This window comes from Rhinolophus hipposideros, assembly GCF_964194185.1.
Source record: "Rhinolophus hipposideros genome assembly, chromosome: 13".
Taxonomy (NCBI): Eukaryota; Metazoa; Chordata; class Mammalia; order Chiroptera; family Rhinolophidae; genus Rhinolophus; species Rhinolophus hipposideros.
Genome location: NC_138059.1, coordinates 45,910,796 through 45,931,643, shown reverse-complemented (window position 1 = coordinate 45,931,643; position 20,848 = coordinate 45,910,796). Strand labels below are relative to the sequence as shown.

General features: G+C 39.3%; 1 protein-coding gene across 4 annotated transcripts in view; it reads right to left on the bottom strand.

Annotated features, from left to right (window-relative positions):
- UBE2V2 (ubiquitin conjugating enzyme E2 V2) overlaps window positions 1–20,848 on the bottom strand; it is a 340,366-nt gene that overhangs the window by 220,207 nt on the left and 99,311 nt on the right. For all 4 annotated transcript variants that reach the window (XM_081070685.1, XM_081070683.1, XM_081070688.1 and 1 more), the window contains exon 4: window positions 15,812–15,884. In XM_081070685.1, coding sequence (XP_080926811.1) covers window positions 15,812–15,884 — 73 coding nt within the window. The remainder of the gene's footprint in view (window positions 1–15,811; window positions 15,885–20,848) is intronic.

Genomic DNA, 20,848 nt, shown 5'->3' with positions numbered 1-20,848 from the left:
AAGAGAGAGGCTTCAGAGTTAAAAGGAATGACACAACTCCACAAAAACTTTCTGGCTCCATCAGAAAGAGCAATATAAGAATAATAGGATAAGGATACAAGAAGGATAATAAAATGAGAAGGGAACAGAGAGTTTAATTAAAACAAGTACTCAACGTGAACTTCTCACACTTGTGAAAAGAACTGTATCCTTGAATCCAAGAAGCAAATAGAACACCTAACTACCACAACCACAATAGGAATTCTCCAAGGCACACTGTATTGGAGGGGGGTCCACACTGTATGAGGGATATAAATGATAAACGTCTAAGTATTACTTTGTCTTGTGCACCTGAAACTAATAAAAAAAAATTAACAACAAAGAAAGAATCCTCAAAGCAACCAGGAGGAAGAAGATGGTAACCTATAGTCCATTAGATTATTATCAGATTTTTCAGCAGAAACTCTACAAGCCAGGAAGGAGTGGACTCAAATATTCAAACTAGGGAAAGACAGAAATTATGAGCCAAGAATAACATATCCAGGAAAGATATCCTTTAGATAAGAAGGAGGAATAAAGACCTTTCCAGACATACAGAGGCAGAGGAATTTTCTAACACATGACCTGCATTACAAAAAATACGGAAGGAGGGTATTTGATCAGCATTAATAGGGATAATTTCTGACAACCAAAACATAAAAGGAAGGAAGAGTAAAGGCCTGCATCAGAATACAAAATGGAGAAAGTCAGCATGCTGAAGAAATGGAATACACTAAATATGAAATTTTCTTTTACATAAACTTAAGGATAACCACTCAAAAAAAATCCAGAACTGAAATATATAGCACAAAAAAAAGAAGAAACAGAAAAATAATAGAATACCACTACACTAAAATAATAGATACCAACAAAAAAGCAAAGAAACAATGGAGACAGAGTCTTACCAGAAAAACAAAGGTTAAACGATAGAAAATACTAATATATCTATAATCACACTAAATGTAAATGGATTGAACACACCAATAAAAAGACACAGAATAGTAGATTGGATCAAAAAACTAAACCCAACCATATGCTGCCACCAACATACATATCTCAGCTACTAGGACAAATATAGACTCAAAATGAAAGGGTGGAAATTGACATTCCAAGCAGAGAAAAGAGAAAGGTATCCAGAAAAAAGCAGATGAAACCGACTTCAGGATTTAAAAAAGGTAACAAGAGACAAAGACATTTCAAAATGATCAAGGGGAATATATAATAAGAAAACATAACAGTCATCAATATTTCTGCCCCCACTCAGGGAGAACCAAATACACCAAGCAACTACTAACAGAACTAAAGAGAAATTGACCAGAACACAATTATAGTAGGGGACCGAAATACATCATTTACAGCTATGGATAAATCATCCAAACAGAAACTAAATAAAGAAATATCACTGGATATAGTGGATCAAAATGGCAGCGTGAGGTGAGTCTCTGTAAAACTCCCCTATAATTTACAACTAATCGAACAACAATAACTCCACAAAGGACTCCCTATACAGCAGACAGGCAAGACAAAGAGGCCCACTACTGAATTCACTTCAAGGTGGGAGAATCGCGTGAGCAGAGGAAGAGGGAAGGGAGAAGTGCAGAGACGGAGCCTCGCAGGTGCAGGACACAGACCTAGCTCAGTGCTCCGAGCTCGCTGCATCCCGGAACTACCGCAGCTGCGAGAGAGGGAAGAACTTGGACTGCTAGGGCTCTGCTTATGGGCCACAGGGCTGAGGGGGCAGCATATAACACGACTGAATCCAATGCTCACGGCAGAGAACTCGGAGAAAAGACTGAGGGAAGAAGGTTGAAACCGGTGGTTTAAGCCCTCACTGACGAACAGAGAACAGAAGCCTTAGGCACTGAGACTAGCCGCCCCCTACCTACGCTCCCAGAGCTCGCCCCACCTCCACCTGCGCAGTGCTAGAAGTGGAACAGTAGCAATGTCAGATCAAAAGAACAGAATATTTGATGTTCTGAGAACTGTGGTCTGCAGACACAGATTCGCAGCCCAACTAGTTCCCGCAAAGGGGAGGGAGCTGTGGAAGCGGGACCAGCTGTGGTGGTGGTCGCTGCCATTGCTCTGGGCCACCTCTCACAACTCACCCCGCCCCTGTCCCCACCTATCTGGGCAGATCCCTGCAGTAGTAAACAGAACTGCTGAAACATACAGGCTCTGAATTTGGTGCTGAAAGAGCTTTGGAACTTCAAAAGCTCTCGGCATCCCCACAGGGACGTGGCGCCCTGTGAACTGTTAACAGAGGAGAAGCCCGTTTCCCAGGGAATCCCCCCATTGTGTGAGAAGCTGGAATAGTGCAGAGGAAACATACCTCTACTGTGTGAGAGAGGAAATAAAAGGCTGCAGTTGGAGAGAAAATAAAACATTCTACCAACAAATACTGTAAAACAAAAGAAAGACCTCTTCCGATCAACCTGTTGCAGAAGCCATTCCTATAGATGTCTAGGAAGAGAAATAATAAATCAGTTATTGCCATGAATAACCAACGCAACAAGACAGTGCAGAAAGAAAGTGAAAAGTCTCCAGAAAAGGAACTTAAAGATATGAAAATATGAGACTTAAATGACAGAGAATTCAAGATTGCAGTTCTGAAAACACTCAACAAGATGCAGAAAACAACAGACAGGCAATTTAATGAACACAGAAACGCAATCAAAGAACAACATGAGCATTTTACAAAAGAGATTGAAATTTTAAAAAAGAACCAAATGGAATTTCTGGAGATTAAGAACTCAATAGAAGAAATTAAGAATGAAATAACCAGCTTAGGTAGTAGAGTTGACCAGATGGAGGAAAGAATCAGTGACATCAAACATAGAAACCTGGAAATGACACATATAGAAGAAGTAAGAGACTTGAGACTTAAAAGAAATGAAAGAACTCTACAAGAACTTTCTGATTCCATCAGACAGAGCAATATAAGAATAATGGGCATACCAGGAGAAGAAAGAGAGAAGGGAACAGAGAATATATTCAAACAAACTGTTGATGAGAACTTCCCAAACTTGTGGACAGAACTGGATCCTATAATCCAAGAAGCAAATAAAACCTAATTACCTCAATCTCAACAGGCCTTCTCAGAGGCACATTGTATTGAAGCTGTCTAAAATCAATGACAAAGGTCGGCCCCCGTTGCCTAATGAATAAGGCATTGGCCTCCTAAAATCAATGACAAAGAAACAATCCTCTAGGCAGCCAGGGAAAAGAAGACGGTAACCTACAAAGGAAACGCCATTAGATTATCATCAGATTTTTCAGCAGAAACTCTACAAGCCAGGAAGGAGTGGAACCAAATATTCAAACTATTTAAAGACAGAAATTATGAGCAAAGAACAATATATCCAGCAAAGATATCCTTTAGATATGAAGGAGGAATAAAGACTTTTGCAGACATACAGAAGCTGAGGGAATTTTCTAATACACGACCTGCACTACAAGAAATACTAAAGGAGGCTATTTGACCACCATCAACAGGGATAATTTGTGGCAACATAAAAAAAGAAAGAGTAAGGGCCTGAACCAAAATATGGGAATGGAGAAAGTAAGCATGCTGAAGAAAATGGAATACTCTAAATATCAAACTTTCTTTTACATAAACTTAAGGGTAACCACTCAAAAAAAAATCCAGAACTGAAATATATACTGTAATAAAAGAAGAAACAGATATATACTGTAATAAAAGAAGAAACAGAGGGAAACATCATAGATTACCACCACACAGAAATAATAGACAACAACAAAAATGCAAAGAAACAATGGAGACACAGCCTTATAAGAAAATTAAAGACAGAATGAAAGGAAATCCTCATGTATCAATAATCACCCTAAATGTAAATAGACTGAACTCACCAATAAAAAGGCACAGAGGAGCAGATTGGATGGAAAATCTAAACCCAGTGACATCATAGGAATGGTGGCAGCAGGACGCACTTTCTGAGTTCTCCTCCGGATCTTATTACAAACGGGACATATAACCCATCAAACAACTCTTTGCTCAACAGAACAGCTAAGAGACTCTAGAAGGATTACTTGAAGGGTTCAGCTTAAGAGGCAAAAGATTCAACATATCCAGAGGCCAACTACAGACCAAACCAGAGTACTACTGTGTTTGACCTACAAGTGACACACCCAGAGGGAATTCTATGCAGGCACAAGAGCCCATAGAGGGCAAACCACATTTAAGTGGTCAAACCTCATGCAGTAAAACACCCTGCAGTGGGCAGACCCAAGTCTCACAACTAGTCAGCCTAGGTTAACCCCAACTACTCATACGCAAAAAGCAATAAAAGGTCTTCTTTAACAGGACAATATACACAACACAAGAGTCACCTTTGGAGCACACGCAGAGGAGAACAACGAAGTAGGGCAAGTCAAATATAAAGGACAGGTATTTCGCAGAAAAAATGGCGGTGTGAGGTGAACCTCTGTAGCGCTCCCCTGGAATTTACAATGAATCGGACAACAATAACTCCACAAAGGACTCCCTGCACAACAGACAGGCAAGAGGAAGAGGCCCACTACTGAATTCACCTCCAGGTGGGTGAATTGCGCGAGCGGGGGAGGACGGAGAGGAGAAGTGCGGAGACAGAGCCACGTGGGCGCAGGACGCAAACCTAGCTCAGTACCCCAAGCTCACTGCTCCCGGAACTACCGCAGCTGCGGGAGAGGGAAGGACTCAGACTGCTAGGGCTCCGCTTACGGCCCACAGGGCTGAGGGGTCAGCATATAACACGGCTGAACCCAATGCTCACTCACGGCAGACCTCGGAGCAAAGACTGAGGGAAGAGGGCTGAAATCGGTAGTTTAAGCCCTCACTGCCGAGCAGAGAACGGAAGTCTTAGGCACGGGGACTAGCCGCCCCTTCCCTACCCTCCCAGAGCTTCCCCGCCCCCACCTGCCCGGTGCTAGAAGCGATAAAATAGCAGTGTCAGATCAAAAGACAGAATATTTGCAGCTCTGAGAACTGTGGACCGCAGACACAGATTCACAGCTCAACTAGTTCTGGCAAAGGGGGCGAACAGAAGAAACAGATATATACTGCAATAAAAGAAGAAACAGAGGGAAACATCATAGAATACCACCACACAAAAATAATAGACAACAGCAAAAAAACAAAGAAGCAATGGAGACACATCCTTACCAGAAAACTAAAGATAGAATGGCAGCAAATCTTCACATATCAATAATCACTCTAAATGTAAATGGACACAACTCACTAATAAAGAGACACAGAGTAGCAGATTGGATCAAAAAACTAAACCCAACCATATGCTGTCTACAAGAGACACATCTCAGCTACAAGGACAAGCATAGACTCAAAGTGAAAGGTAGGAAATTGACACTCCAAGCAAATGATATCCAGAGAAAATCAGTTGTAGCCATAATGATTTCCGATGAAACAGACTTCAGGGTGAAAAAGATAACAAGAGACAAAGATGGATATTTCATAATGGTAAAGGAGACTATACAACAAGAAGACATAACAGTCATCAATATTTATGCCCCCAATCAGGGAGCACCGAAATATACCAAGCAACTACTAACAGAACTAAAGGGAGAAATGGACCAAAACACAATTATACTAGGGGAAATAAATACATCATTGACACCTATAGACAGATCATCCAAACAGAGGATAAATAACGAAATAGCAGCCCTAAGTGACACATTAAATGAAATGGACATCATTGACATATATAGAGCACTTCATCCTAAAACATCAGACTATACATTCTTTTCTAGTGTACATGGAACATTCTCAAGGATAGACCATACATTGTGACATAAAATCAGCCTCAGCAAATTTAAGAAGATTGAAATCATACCAAGAATATTCTCTGATCACAAGGCTTTGAAATTAGATATCAACTGCAAAAAGAAAGCAGGAAAAAACATAAATACATGGAGATTAAACTACATACTTTTAAAGAACGAGTGGGTCAAAGAAGAAATTAGAGGAGAGATCAAAAGACACATAGAAACAAATAAGAATGAAAATACATCCTACCAAAATTTTTGGGATACAGCGGACGCAGTTTTAAGAGTGAAATCTATATCATTACAGGCCTATCTCAAGAAACAAGAAAAATCCCAAATAAATAACCTCATGTTACACCTCAAAGAACTAGAAAAAGAAGAACAAGTGAAAGCCAAGGTCAGCAGAAGAAAGGAAATAACAAAAATCAGAGCAGAGCTCACTGAAATAGAGAACAAAAAGACAATAGAAAAAATTAATGTGACAAAGAGCTGGTTCTTTGAAAAAATTAATAAAATCGACAAACCCTTGGCTAGACTCAGTAAGATAAAAAGAGAGAAGACATTAATTAACAAAATCAGAAATGAGAAACAGGAAGTTATCATGGACACCACAGAAATACAAACGATCATGCAAGAATACTATGAAGGACAAATTCAATAACCTAGAAGAAATGGACAAGTTCTTAAAAACATATAGCCTTCCAAGGCTAAACCATGAAGAACTGGAAAATCTAAACAGACCGATCACCAGTAAAGAAATTGAATCAGTCATCCAAAACCTTCCCAAAAGCAAAAGTCCGGGACCAGATGACTTCACTAGTGAATTCTACCAAACCTTCAAAGAGAATCTAATACCAATCCTGCTCAAACTCTTCCAAAAAATTGAAGAAGAGTCAGTACTCCCTAATTCATTTTATGAGGCCAACATTACCCTGATACCAAAACCTGGTAAGGACAACACAAAGAAAGAAAACTACAGACCAATATCTCTGATGAATACAGATGCTAAAATCATAAACAAAATTCTAGCAAATCGAATACAACAATGCATTAAAAAGATTATTCATCACGACCAAGTGGGGTTCATCCCCGGGGCACAAGGATGGTTCAACATTCGCAAATCCATCAATGTGATACATCACATAAACAAAACAAAAAACATAAACCATATGATTCTATCAATTGATGCAGAAAAAGCATTTGATAAGATCCAACATCCATTTATGATTAAAACACTTAATAAAATTGGTATAGAAGGAAAATACCTCAACATAATAAAGGCCATATATGACAAGCCCTCAGCTAATCTCATAATAAATGGTGAAAAGCTGAAGCCTTTTGCTCTACGTTCAGGAACACGACAAGGTTGTCCCCTATCACCTCTGCTTTTCAGCATAGTGTTGGAAGTCCTTGCCAGGGCAATCAGGCAAGAGAAAGAAATAAAAAGCATCCAAATTGGGAATGAAGAAGTTAAATTGTCACTCTTTGCAGATGACATGATGCTACATATAGAAAACCCTAAAGACTCCACCAAAAAGCTATTAGAAACAATCAATGAATACAGTAAAGTTGCTGGCTACAAAATCAATATACAAAAGTTCATTGCTTTCCTATATACCAACAATGAAATCTCAGGTATAGAAATAGAAAAAACAATTCCTTTTGCAATTGTAGCAAAAAGAATAAAATACCTAGGAATAAACATAACCAAGGATGTGAAGGATTTATATGCTGAAAAGTATAAGACATTTTTGAAAGAAATTGAAGAAGATACAAAGAAATGGAAAGACATTCAAAGCTCATGGATTGGAAGAATCAACATAGTTAAAATGGCCATATTACCCAAAGTCATATACAGATTTAATGCAATCACAATCAAAATACCAATGGCATTTTTTAAAGAAATAGAACAATAATTCATCAGATTTGATGGAACCACAAAAGACCCCGAATAGTCAAAGCAATATTAAAAAAAAAAAAAAAAGGTGTGGTATATATACACAATGGAATACTATTCGGCGTTAAGGAAAGATGACATAGGAGCATTTGTGACAACATGGATGGATCTTGAGAGTATAATGCTAAGTGAAATAAGTCAGACAGACAAGGCAGAGAACCCTATGATTTCACTGATATGTGGTATATAAACCAAAAACAACAAAAGAACAAGACAAACAAATGAGAAACAAAAACTCATAGACACAGACAATAATTTAGTGGCTACCAGAGCATAAGGGAGTAGGGGGTGGGAGATGAGGGGAAGGGGGATCAAACATATGGTGATGGAAGGAGAATTGACTCTGGGTGGTGAAGACACAAAGGGTTTAGAGATAATGTAATACAGAATTGTACACCTGAAATCTATGTAAATTTACTAACAATTAGCACCCCAATAAATTTAATTCAAAAATATATATAAAGGACACATACTACATAAAATAACCCAGCAATATCTAAGAACGTAGGGATCAACCAATAAATCGAAGCAAACACAGAGAGTGAGACAGAATAGGAAACAAAGAAACATGTCCAAAATAAAAGAACAGAAAAAAACCTCCACAACTAAAACCAAATGAAGCAGAGGTTACCAACCTATCAGAGACAGAGTTCAGAACTCTGGTGATGAGAATGTTTAAGTAGCTTAGAGAAGACATAAAGAAGGAAGTAGAAATCATAACGAACAACCAGTTAGAACTACAGAACACAATTACAAAAATTAAAAACTCACTTGAAGGAATTACCAGCAGGTTAGATGAAGCAGAGGATCGAATCAGCGACTTAGAATACAAGTTAGCAAAGATCACCCAAACAGAACAACAGAAAGAAAAAAGAATAAAAAACAATGAAGATGGTTTAAGACACTTCTGGGATAACATCAAGCGCAACAACATGCGCATCATACGAAAACCAGAAGGTGAAGAGAGGAAGCAAGGGATTGAGAACATATTTGAAGTAATAATGTCCGAAAACTTCCCTAACCTAATGAAGGAAACCAACATACAAGCCCAGGAAGTGCAAAGAGTTTCAACTAGGATAAACCAAAACAGGTCCACACCAAGAAACATTATAGTTAAAATGCCAAAGCTTAAAGACAAAGAGAGAATCCTAAAAGCAGCAAGAGAAAGACAGAGGGTTACATACAAGGGAACTTGATAAGACTATCAAATTACTTTTCTACAGAAACATTGAAGGCCAGGAGAAAGTGGCAGGAGATACGCAAAGTGACGGAAAACAAAGGCCTGCAACATAGATTGCTTTATCCATCAAGGCTATCATTGCAAGTTGATGGACAGACAAAGAGCTTCCCAGAAAAGAATAAGCTAAAAGAATTTATTACCACCAAGTCAGCATTGCAAGAAATACTAAAAGGACTTCTGTAAATAGATGAAAGTTGAAAACAATCTAACTACAAATTTAAAAATGGCAATAACTACGTACCTATCAATAATCAATTTAAATGTAAATGGATTAAATCCTCCAATCAAGAGACATAGGGTGGCTGACTGGATAAGAAAGCAAGACCCTTGTATATGCTGTATACAAGAGACTCATCTCAGATCAAAAGACACACACAGACTGAAAGTGAAGGGTTGCAGTAAGATATTTCATGCAAATGGAAGTGAGAAAAAACGTGGAGTTGCAATATTTATATATGATAAAATAGACTTTAAAATGAAGAACATATTAAAAGACAAAGATGGGCATTATATAATAATAACGATATCGATCCGACACGAGGACATAACCCTAGTAAACATCTATGCAACCAACATAGGAGCACCTAAATATATAAAACAGGTACTGACTGAAATAAACAGAGATCAACAGTAACACTATCATAGTAGGGGACTTCAACACACCTCTGACAACAAAGGACATGTCCTCCAGACAGAAAATCAATATGGAAACAACAGCCTTAAATGATACTTTGGACCACTTGGATTTAATCGATATTTTCAGAGCATTTCACACCAATGCTGCAAAATACACGTTTTTCTCAAGCGCACATGAAACATTTTCCAGGATAGACCTTATGTTAAGCCACAAAACACCTCTTGATAAGTTAAAAAATTGAAATCATACCAATTGTCTTCTCTGATCACCGTGCTATGAAATTAGAAATGAACTACAGGAAAAAATCTGGAAGACACACCAATTCATGGAGGCTGAATAACTTATTACTAAATAATAAATGGGTAAAGCAGAAGATCAAGGAAGGAATCAAAAGATAACTCGAGACAAACAAAAATGAAAACAAGACGAGCCAAAATCTATGGGATGCCATGAAAACTGTACTAAGAGGGAAATTCATAGCATTGTAGGCCTACCTAAAGAAACAAGAAACATCACTAATCAACAGTTTATCTTCACACTTAAGGGATCTGAACAAGAACAGCAAAATTAGACCTAATAGAGCACAAGGAAGGAGATAATAAAGATCAGGGCAGAAATAAATGAAATGGAAACCAGAAAAACAATACAAAAGATCAATGAACCCAAGAGTTGGTTCTTAGCGAAGATAAACAAAGTTGAAAAAGCTTTAGCCAGACTCATTAAAAAAAAGAGAGAACCCAAATTAATAAAATCAGAAATGAAAGAGGAGAAGTGACAACAGACACCACAGAAATACAAAAAATTTTAAGAAATTACTATGAGCAACTATATGCCAACTAATTTGACAATCTGGAAGAAATGGACAATTTTCTAGAGGCGTACAACCTTCCAAGGCTAACTGAAGAAAAAACAGAAAACCTGAATAGACTGATTACCATCAGGAAAATTGAATCTGTAATCAACAATCTCACAAAAAACAAAACCCCTGGACCAGATGGCTTTACAGGTGAATTTTTCAAAACGTTCAAAAAAGAATTATCACCTATTCTCCTCAAACTCTTCCAAAAATCCAGAAGGAGCGAAGACTTCCAAACACGTTTTACGAAGTCCCTGTCACTGTGATCTCAAAATCAGACAAAGACACCACAAAAAAAGAAAACTACAGGCTGATAGCTCTAATGAACACAGATGCAAAAATCCTCAACAAAATATTAGCGAACAGAATTCAGCAATATATGAAAAAAAACACACACCATGATCAAGTGGGATTCATTGCTGGTATGCAAGGGTGGTTCAACATCCGCAAATCAATTAATGTGATACACCACATTAACAGAATGAAAAATAAAAATCACATGATCATATCAATAAATGCAGAAAAAGCATTTGATAAAATCCAGCAGCCATTTATGATAAAAACCCTTAAGAAAGTGGGAATAGAAAGATCATATCTTAATTGTACACCTGAAATCTATGTAAATTTACTAACAATTGTCACCACAATAAATTTAATAATAAAAAAAAGAAAGATCATATCTTAACATAATAAAGGCCATATATGACAAACACACAGCTAACATCATATTCAATGGGGAAAAGCTAAAACCATTCCCCCTAAGATCAGGAATAAGGCAAGGTTGTCCACTATCTCCACTTCTATTCAATATAGTGCTGGAAGTTCTAGCCACAGCAATCAGAAAAGAAAAAGAAATAAAAGGAATCCAAATTGGTAAAGAGGAAGTAAAATTATCATTATATGTAATGACATGATACTATATAGAGAGAACCCTAAAGATTCCACCAAGAAACTATTAAAACTGATAGATGAATTTAGTAAAGTAGCAGGATACAAAATCAATATTCCGAAATCAGTTGCATTTGTATATACCAATAATAAAACATTAGAAGGGGAAATTAAGAAAACAATTCCATTTACAATTGCTCCAAAGACTATAAAATACCTGGGAATAAATTTAACCAAAGAAGTAAAAGATCTATACTCAGAAAATTATAAGACACTGAAGAAAGAAATGAAAGAAGATACAAATAGATGGAAACACATATCATGTTCATGGATAGGAAGAATTAATATAGTTAAAATGTCCTTTCTGCCTAAGGCATATACATATTTAATGCAATTCCTATCAAACTGAATTAAATATCAAACTCAAAAAGAAAGCAGGAAAAAACACAAATACAACGAGATTAAACAACATACTTTTAAAGAACGACTGAGTCAAAGAAGGAATTAGAGGAGAGATCAAAAGATACATAGAAACAAATGGCAATGAAAATACATCATACCAAAATTTTGGGGATGCAGCAAAAGCAGTTTTAAGAGGGAAATTTATATCGTTACAGGCCTATCTCAAGAAACAAGAAAAATCCAAAATAAATAACCTCATGTTACAACTTAAAGAACTAGAAAAAGAAGAACAAGTGAAATTCAAGGTCAGCAGAAGAAAGGAAATAACAAAAAGCAGAGCAGAACTAAATGAAACAGAGAACAAAAAGACAATATGAAAAAATTAATGTGACAAAGAGCTGGTTTTTTCAAAAGATTAACAAAATTGACAAACCCTTGGCTAGACTCACTAAGATAAGAAGAGAGAAGACACTAATTAACAGAATCAGAAATGAAAAAGGGGAAGTTATCACGGACACCACAGAAATACAAACGATCATGCAAGAATACTATGAAGGACTATATGCCACCAAATTCAATAACCTAGAAGCAATGGACAAGTTCTTATAAACACATAGCCTTCCAAGGCTGAACCATGAAGAACTGGAAAATCTAAACAGACCGACCACCAGTAACGAAATTGAATCAGTCATCCAAAATCTTCCCAAAAGCAAAGGTCTGAGACCAGATGCCTTCACTAGTGAATTCTAGCAAACCTTCAAAGAGGATCTAATACCAATCCTGCTCAAACTCTTCCAAAAAATTGAAGAAGAGTCAGTACTCCCTAATTCATTTTATGAGGCCAACATTACCCTGATACCAAAACCTGGTAAGGACAACACAAAGAAAGAAAACTACAGACCAATATCTCTGATGAATACAGATGCAAAAATCCTAAAGAAAATTCTAGCTAATCGAACACAACAATGCATTAAAAAGACTATTCACCAAGACCATGTGGGGTTCATTTTGGGGCACAAGGATGGTTCAACATACGCAAATCCATCACTGTGATACATCACATAAACAAAATAAAGGACAAAAATCATATGATTATATCAATTAATGCAGAAAAAGCATTTGACAAGATACAACATCCATTTGTGATTAAAACACTTAATAAAATATGTATAGAAGGAAAATACCTTAACATAATAAAGGCCATATATGACAAGCCCTCAGCTAATCTCAAAATTAATAGTGAAAAACTGAAGCCCTTTGCTCTACGTTCAGGAACACGACAGGGCTGTCCCCTATCATCTCTGCTTTTCAACATAGTGTTGGAAGTCCTAGCCAGAGCCATCAGGCAAGAGAAAAAATAAAAGGCATCCGAATTGGGAATGAAGAAGTTAAATTATCACTCTTTGCAGATGACATGATGCTATATATAGAAAACCCTAAAGACTCCACCAAAAAGCTATTAGAAAAAATCAACGAATACAGTAAAGTTGCTGGCTACAAAATCAATGTACAAAAGTCCATTGCATTCCTATCTACTAACAATGAAATCTCAGAAAAAGAAATACAAAAAACAATTCCCTTTGCAATGGCACCAAAAAGAAAATACCTAGGAATAAACTTAACCAAAGATGTTGTGGGGACAGAGCCCCAGAAAGCAGTTTCCAGGCTCTCGGCCTCATGTGGAGAGGTGCTGGCTTGGATAGTGGACGGTCGTCAGCTGTGGCTGGTTGGCCATCAGCTGTAGCCATTAAGCCATTGGCCACTAATATAACTGCTGTGGCTACGCTAGCAAGAGAGAAAAAAACTGGAACTAGCAAAAAGAATTGGGGGCTAGCAAGAGCGGATTGCAGAGAGGCGGATGCCGCCAGTGAGAATATTGTGATATGACTCCCCTACTCATGGCTCCGTGGGTGTTCCTTTTTGGCCTCACCATGTCCTGCGTTCTTATGTGGGGAGCGGCAGCTGAGACCCCTTCTGCCACCCCACACGACACATGGCGCAGCGAGCAGGGTTCTCCGCACAACAGATATGAAGGACCTATATGCTGAAAACTATAAGACATTTTTGAAAGAAATTGAAGAAGACAGAGAAATGGAAAGACATACTGTGCTCATGGATTGGAAGTATCAACATAGTTAAAATGGCCATATTACCCAAAGCAATATACTGATTTAATGCAATCCCCATCAAAATCCCAATGGCATTTTTTAAAGAAATAGAACAAAAAGTCATCAGATTTGACTGGAACCACAAAAGACCCCAAAAGCCAAAGCAATCTTAAAAAAAAAGAACAATACTGGACGTATAGCACTTTCTGACTTTAGCTGTGCTACAGGGCTACAATAATCAAAACAGCATGGTATTGGCAGAAAAACAGACACATAGACCAATGGAATAGAACTGAGAACCCAGAAATAAAACCACATAAATATGGACAGATAATTTTTGACAAAGAAGCTAAAAACATACAATGGAAGAACGACAGTCTCTTCAATAAATGGTGCTGGGAGAATTGGATAGCCACGTGCAAAAGAATGAAAATGGACTGCTATCTGTCACCATGTACCAAAATTAATTCAAAATGGATCAAAGACTTAAGCATAAGACCTGACACAATAAACTGCATAGAAGAAAACATAGGTACTAAACTTATGGACCTTGGGTTCAAAGAGCATTTCATGAATTTGACTCCAAAGGCAATGGAAATAAAAGCTAAAATAAATGAATGGGACTGTATGAAACTTGAAAGCTTCTGCACAGCAAAAGAAACCATCGACAAAATAAAGAGGGAACCAACTGAATGGGAGAAGATTTTTGCAAACAGTGCCTCTGAACAGGGGCTAATATCAAAAATATACAAGGAACCCATGAAACTCAACAACAAAAAAACAAACAACCCAATTGAAAAATGGGCAGAGGACCTGAACAGACATTTCTCCAAAGAGGACATACAAATGGCAAATAAACATATGAAAAAATGCTCAACATCGCTAATCATCAGAGAAATGCAAATGAAAACCACAATGAGATATCACCTCACTCCAATCAGAATGGCTATCATCAACAAGACAAATAGTTACAAGTGCTGGAGAGGCTGTGGAGAAAAAGGAACACTCATACACTGTTGGTGGGAATGCAGACTGGTGCAGCCCTTATGGAAGGCAGTGTGGAGGTTCCTCAAAAAATTACGAATAGAATTACCATATTACCCAGCAATCGCTCTCCTGGGTATCTACCAAAAAAATCTGAAAACATTTATAAATAAAGACACGTGTACTCCAATGTTCATTGCAGCTTTGTTTACAGTGGCCAAGACATGGAAACAACCAAAATGTCCTTCGATAGATGAATGGATAAAGAATTTGTGGTATATATACACCATGGAATACTATTCGGTGGTAAGAAAAGATGACGTAGGAACATTTGTGACAACATGGATGGATCTTGAGAGTATAATGCTAAGTGAAATAAGTCAGACAGAAAAAGCAGAGAACCATATGATTTCACTGACATGTGTTATATAAACCAAAAACAACAAAAGAACAAGACAAACAAATGAGAAACAAAAACTCATAGACACAGACAATAGTTTAGTGGTTACCAGAGGGTAAGGGGGGTGGGGGGTGAGAGATGAGAGTAAGGGGGATCAAATATATGGTGATGGAAGGAGAACTGACTTTGGGTGGTGAACACTGTGGGGACAAAGCCCCAAAAAACAGTTTCCAGGCTTTCGGCCTCACAATAGAAAGGTGCTGGCTCGGGTAGTAAATGGCCATCAACTGTGATCAGATGGCCAGCAGCTGTGGCTAGTTGGCCGTCAGCTGTAACCCGTAAGCCATTGGCCACTAATATAACGGTTGTGGCTACGCTAGCAAGAGGAATGGGGGCTAGCAAGAAGATGGTGGCTGGCAAGCGCGGACTGCTGTTAGGCAGATTATGTAGATCCTGCTTCCTGTGTCTCCAGCCCAGCCGCCAGCGAGAATATATTGGTTTGACTCCCCTATCTATGCCTCCGTGGGTGTTCCTTTTTGGCCTTACCGTGTCCTGCATTCTTGGGCGGGGAGCGGGAGCTGAGATCCTGCACGACAAATGGCGCAGCGAGCAGGGTCCCCTGCACGACAAACACACAATGGGATTTATAGATGATGTGATACAGAGTTGTACACCTGAAATCTATGTAACTTACTAACAATTGTCACCCCAATAAATTGAATTTAAAAATTAATAAAAAAAATAAAATAACACATGTAAGACGGTAAAAAGTAACTAAATAAAGAACCCCATTTTCCACTTTGATTTAGACTTGTAACTATCACTAGGGCCTGGGCAGGAAGCAGTCAGATGCCAGCCCAGGTCTTTGCATGTCTGATTCACCTATATTATGAACTGTTTCAAGCCAAGAAAATAGGATTCTTCACTTATCAGAAACATACCACTTCCTAGTTCCTGCCTATTTTACATCAAGACTATCCTCAGAAATGTAAGGGTGAAGATCTATTTTTAAATATTTAGAAGTTTAGTTCAATACATTAGCCTATAGTTTGCTTTACCTTATGGTTTATTATTAGTCTTTTCCCTCTTTCTTTGTTTCTCCCTTCTCCTTTTTTCTATCCCTATCCATGTGCCTATAAAATCTTTCAACTGTCTTCAATTCAGGGAAGTTGGGAATAGTTCACCCTCTTCCCTGCCTGATTTAATTGCTCTGTTTTTCTCTTTTTCCCAAGGTTACATGCAGGCCTCAATAATCAGCAAAACACTAACCCCAAAAAACTGTCTCAGTTCTTAGGTATCTGGGCACCGGAATCCATGTTGCAACTTCCTTGCAGGTTTTTTTGAATGACCATGAAGCCCTGGGTATGGGTGCTGAATCTCAGCTAGCCTTATCTTAAACCAACCGGCCTTGGGAGGCAAATTTTCAAGTGTCATCACCTGAGACCTGCTCAACTAACTCCCATTCTCCTTTTTCTATCCCTACCCTTGTGCCTATAAAATCTTTCAACTGTCTTCATTTAGGGAAGGTGGAATTTTTTTTTTTTTTTTTTGGACAATAGTCCACCATCTTCCCTGATGACAGCATCTGTAATGTAAAAAAAAAAAGCCTTTTCTCTTCACTAACTCTTGTCTCTAGAATATTGGGAATTTCATGCGACAAGTGGGATTGAACCTGAGTTCGGTAACAAATATTGGCAACTGAGGCAGGACTTGGATCAAACTGGACCAAGCTGAGTTGGTGAGTCTTGCTCAGTTGCTCCTACCCTCCCTCATGGAAGGACGAGAGGTAGAGCGCTGGAATCAGTTTGAGATCCCTACTGCTCGTGGCTGCCCGCCCCCGAATAAGATTGCAAGGATGTCCCAGCAGCTGCTAAGAACTCCTTTGTCTCAGGGACTTAACCAACTCTCCCCCCTCAGTATTGGCCACCTACAAATGCCTAAGTTGGTGAGAAGAAAAGTGGCAGAAATTGATGGGTTTAGAAGCTTGGGACTTGTCAAACCAGAAAGCACATCGGAAGTCCCTTGTCTCCACCATGGAAGCCTGTCTTGGGCTAATCACCTGCACCGGTTTCTGGCTTTTGTGCAGTTCTGGATACAAGCCACTTAGGTTTCCTTTGGGGCTGATTTGCAGTGCCAGAGACTGGGTTTTGACCCCCAGCTCCTCAATTCAGGAGGATCTGATTCTGTGAGTACTCATCTGGTTTTGGCTTTGGTTTATTTGTGATTTACTTGTTTTGTTTCATCTACCTCTAGCCTGCCTTTTTTCCCTTCCCTCCCCTGTCTTTTCTGTTTGTGTTTTAAACACCAAGCTGAGGAGGAGCTTCCTGTCTATACCCTCTGAGAGCCCTCAACTTATGGTTATAAGCCAATGACCAAAAATAAGATGGTGTTTCATTTTAACACAGCTAGGCCCATGTGTGTTTTGGATTCTGAGGAGAGATGGCCTCCCATCGGTTCTCTGAATTACTATACCATCTTGCAATTAGAATTGTTCTGCCATCACCATATATTTGATCCCTTTTACCTTCATCTACTACCCCACTCCCCCCACTACCCTCTGGTAACCACTAAACTTTGTTGTGTCTATGAGTTTTTGTTTCTTCATTTGTTTGTCTTTGTGAGGACAGAGCCAGGAGTGCAGTTTCCAGGCTCTTGGCCTCATGTGGAAAGGTGCTGGCTCAGGTAGTAAATGGTCATCAACTGTGATTGGATGGCCATCAGCTGTGGCTAGTTGGCCGTCAGCTGTATCCAGTGAGCTACTGGCCACTAATATAACTGCCATGGCTACACTAGCAGCAAAAATGGGGGCTAGCAAGCGAATGGTGGCTGGCAAGTGCAGATTGCAGTTAGCACGGCGGATTGCATTTAGCAAGGGGTTTGTTGGCAGAGAAGCGGACAGCAAGTTGCGGATTGTGTGGATCCTGCTTCCTGTGTCTCCAACCCAGCCTCCAGTGAGAATATAGTCGTATGACTCCCCTATCTATAGCTCCGTGGGTGTTGCTTTTTGGCCTCACCATATCCTGCGTTATTAGGTGGGGAGAGGGACCAGAGACCCTCCCATGACACCCTGCATGACAGTCTTATTCCTTTGTTGTTTTTAGTTTTATATACCACATATCAGTGAAATCATATGGTGATGGAAGAACTGACTCTGGGTGGTGAACACAGAATGTGATATATAGAAAATGTGTTGCTTCAGAACTGTACACCTGAAACCTATGTAACTTTACTAACAATTGTCAGCCCAATTGTGGGGACAGAGCCAGGAGTGCAGTTTCCAGGCTCTCGGCATCACATGGAAAGGTACTGACTCGGGTAGTAAATAGCCATCAACTGTGATTGGATGACCATCAGCTGTGGCTAGTTGGCCGTCAGCTATAATCAGTGAGCCATTGGCCACTAATGTAACTGCCATGGCTACGCTAGTGAAAAATGGGGACTAGCAAGAAGATGGTGGCTCAGCTAGCAAGCGCGGATTGCAGTTAGCAGCACGGATTGCAACTAGCAAGTGTAGTCGATCAGTTGGCAGGTAGAAAAGCGGACAGCAGGTCGCACGTCGTGTGAATCCAGCCTCCAGTGAGACTATAGTGGTATGACTCCACTATATGACCTATGGCTCCGTGGGTGTTCCTTTTTGGCCTAACCGTATCCTGACTTCTTATGTGGGGGGCGGGAGCTGAGACCCCGCAGGCCACCCTGCACAACACATGGAGGAGCAAACATGGTCTCCCACGTGACACCAATAAACTTTAACCAAAAAAAAAAAAGAATTGTTCTGCCAGAGGTCAGGGAAATGGGATGAAATCTGCTATGTGCAAGCTTTTATGATGTTACATAATGGAGACTCTAAGGGAAAGGATGCTAAATTGATGGTCCAGAGAAAGGGGAATAGCCCCTTACCAGATAATAAGGATCCTAGAGAGGAAGATGATGAAGAAAAATTATTAAATGCCTTCAATCCTCCTAGAAGAGAGTTAGAAAACAGGACAGCAGAGGACCTGGTGGCCCCCTCTGACCTTGGGCTGGATCTGGAGTCAGAGCAGGGAGCCAAAGCCCCATGCTATATGAGGAGAGAACAGGAATAGTCTCCTCCCTCCCACCCCAAAACCCAGCAGGGCACCCAATTCCATCAGGAAGCCACCCACTCCAACGCAAGGCAATTTCCTTTGAGGCAGTACTTGATCAGCAGAATTAAGCAACAAGGGCAACCGACCAGATACTATTGGACTCATTGCCTGTTTTCCATTTCAGATCTCCTTAATTGGAAAAATTCTAACCCACCATATCAGGATGACCTGCAAAAGATGGCTTACTTGTTTACTACTATTTTTCTACCCATTGCCCCAGTTGGGCTAATGTCCAAACCTCCCTCAGCATTATGCTGATAGCAATTGAGAGGAGTCTTATAAGGCAAATGAAGAGGCACAGCATCTCCACCATGAAAATCCCAATGGGACCATCAATCCCACCAGTGCCATTCCTTTGGCTGATCCAGAACAGAATCCCAATGAAGGGCAGATGGTTATTTTAGATCATTACAAAAGATGCATATTGGAAGGAATGTGGAAGGGGTACCCAAACAAAAGAGCCTAAATAAGATTCAGGAAGCAGCAGAAGGCTAATAAGGACCCTTCAGAATTTCTGGAAAGAATTCACCAGGCATATCAGAATATACTGATATAGACCCACAGGCAGCCAAAAATGTCCACATGGTAAACATGACCTTCAATGGGCAAAGTGCTTCCGATACCTGCCAAAAGTTACGGACATTGGACGGGCTACAGGGATGAACCCCTCCCAGTTGGTAGAAGTGTACAATTCATGGGAGGAAAAGAAGACAAAACAGTCCACCATTTTCACAGAGAGCACAAGAGGAAACCAAAGAGGGGGCACTAGGGACAAGACAAAGAAATCATTAAGAAAGATAAATGTGCCTACTATAAAGAGGAGGGACATTGGAAGAAAGAATGCCCAAAACTCAGCAAAGGCAACAGAAAGGATCAGAGGGAAAGAAAGAAAAGAAGGGCATACAGACAAGAGCTTGGGCAATGCACAAATTCAGATAATGAATGAGGAGACCCAAGAGCTCTACTGCAGCTTATGGAGCCCAAAATCATTTCCCCACAAGAGCTCTGGGTACAATTATCCGTGAGGAATAAATTAATTGACTTACTAGTCAATACCAGGGCTACCTACTTGGTATTAAATATTAAGCTAACAGACCCAGCAATCTCTCTCCTGGGTATCTACCAAAAAAAATCTGAAAACATTTATATATAACGACACGTGTGCTCCAATGTTCATTGCAGCTTTATTTACGGTGGCCAAGACATGGAAACAACCAAAATGTCCTTCAATACATGAATGGATACAGAAGTTGTGGTATATATACACAATGGAATACTATTCGGCAGTAAGAAAAGATGAAATAGGACCATTTGTAACAACATGGATGGATCTAGAGAGTATAATGCTAAGTGAAATAAGTCAGACAGAAAAAGCAGAGAACCATATGATTTCACTGACATGTGTTATATAAACCAAAAACAACAAAAGAACAAGACAAACAAATGAGAAACAAAA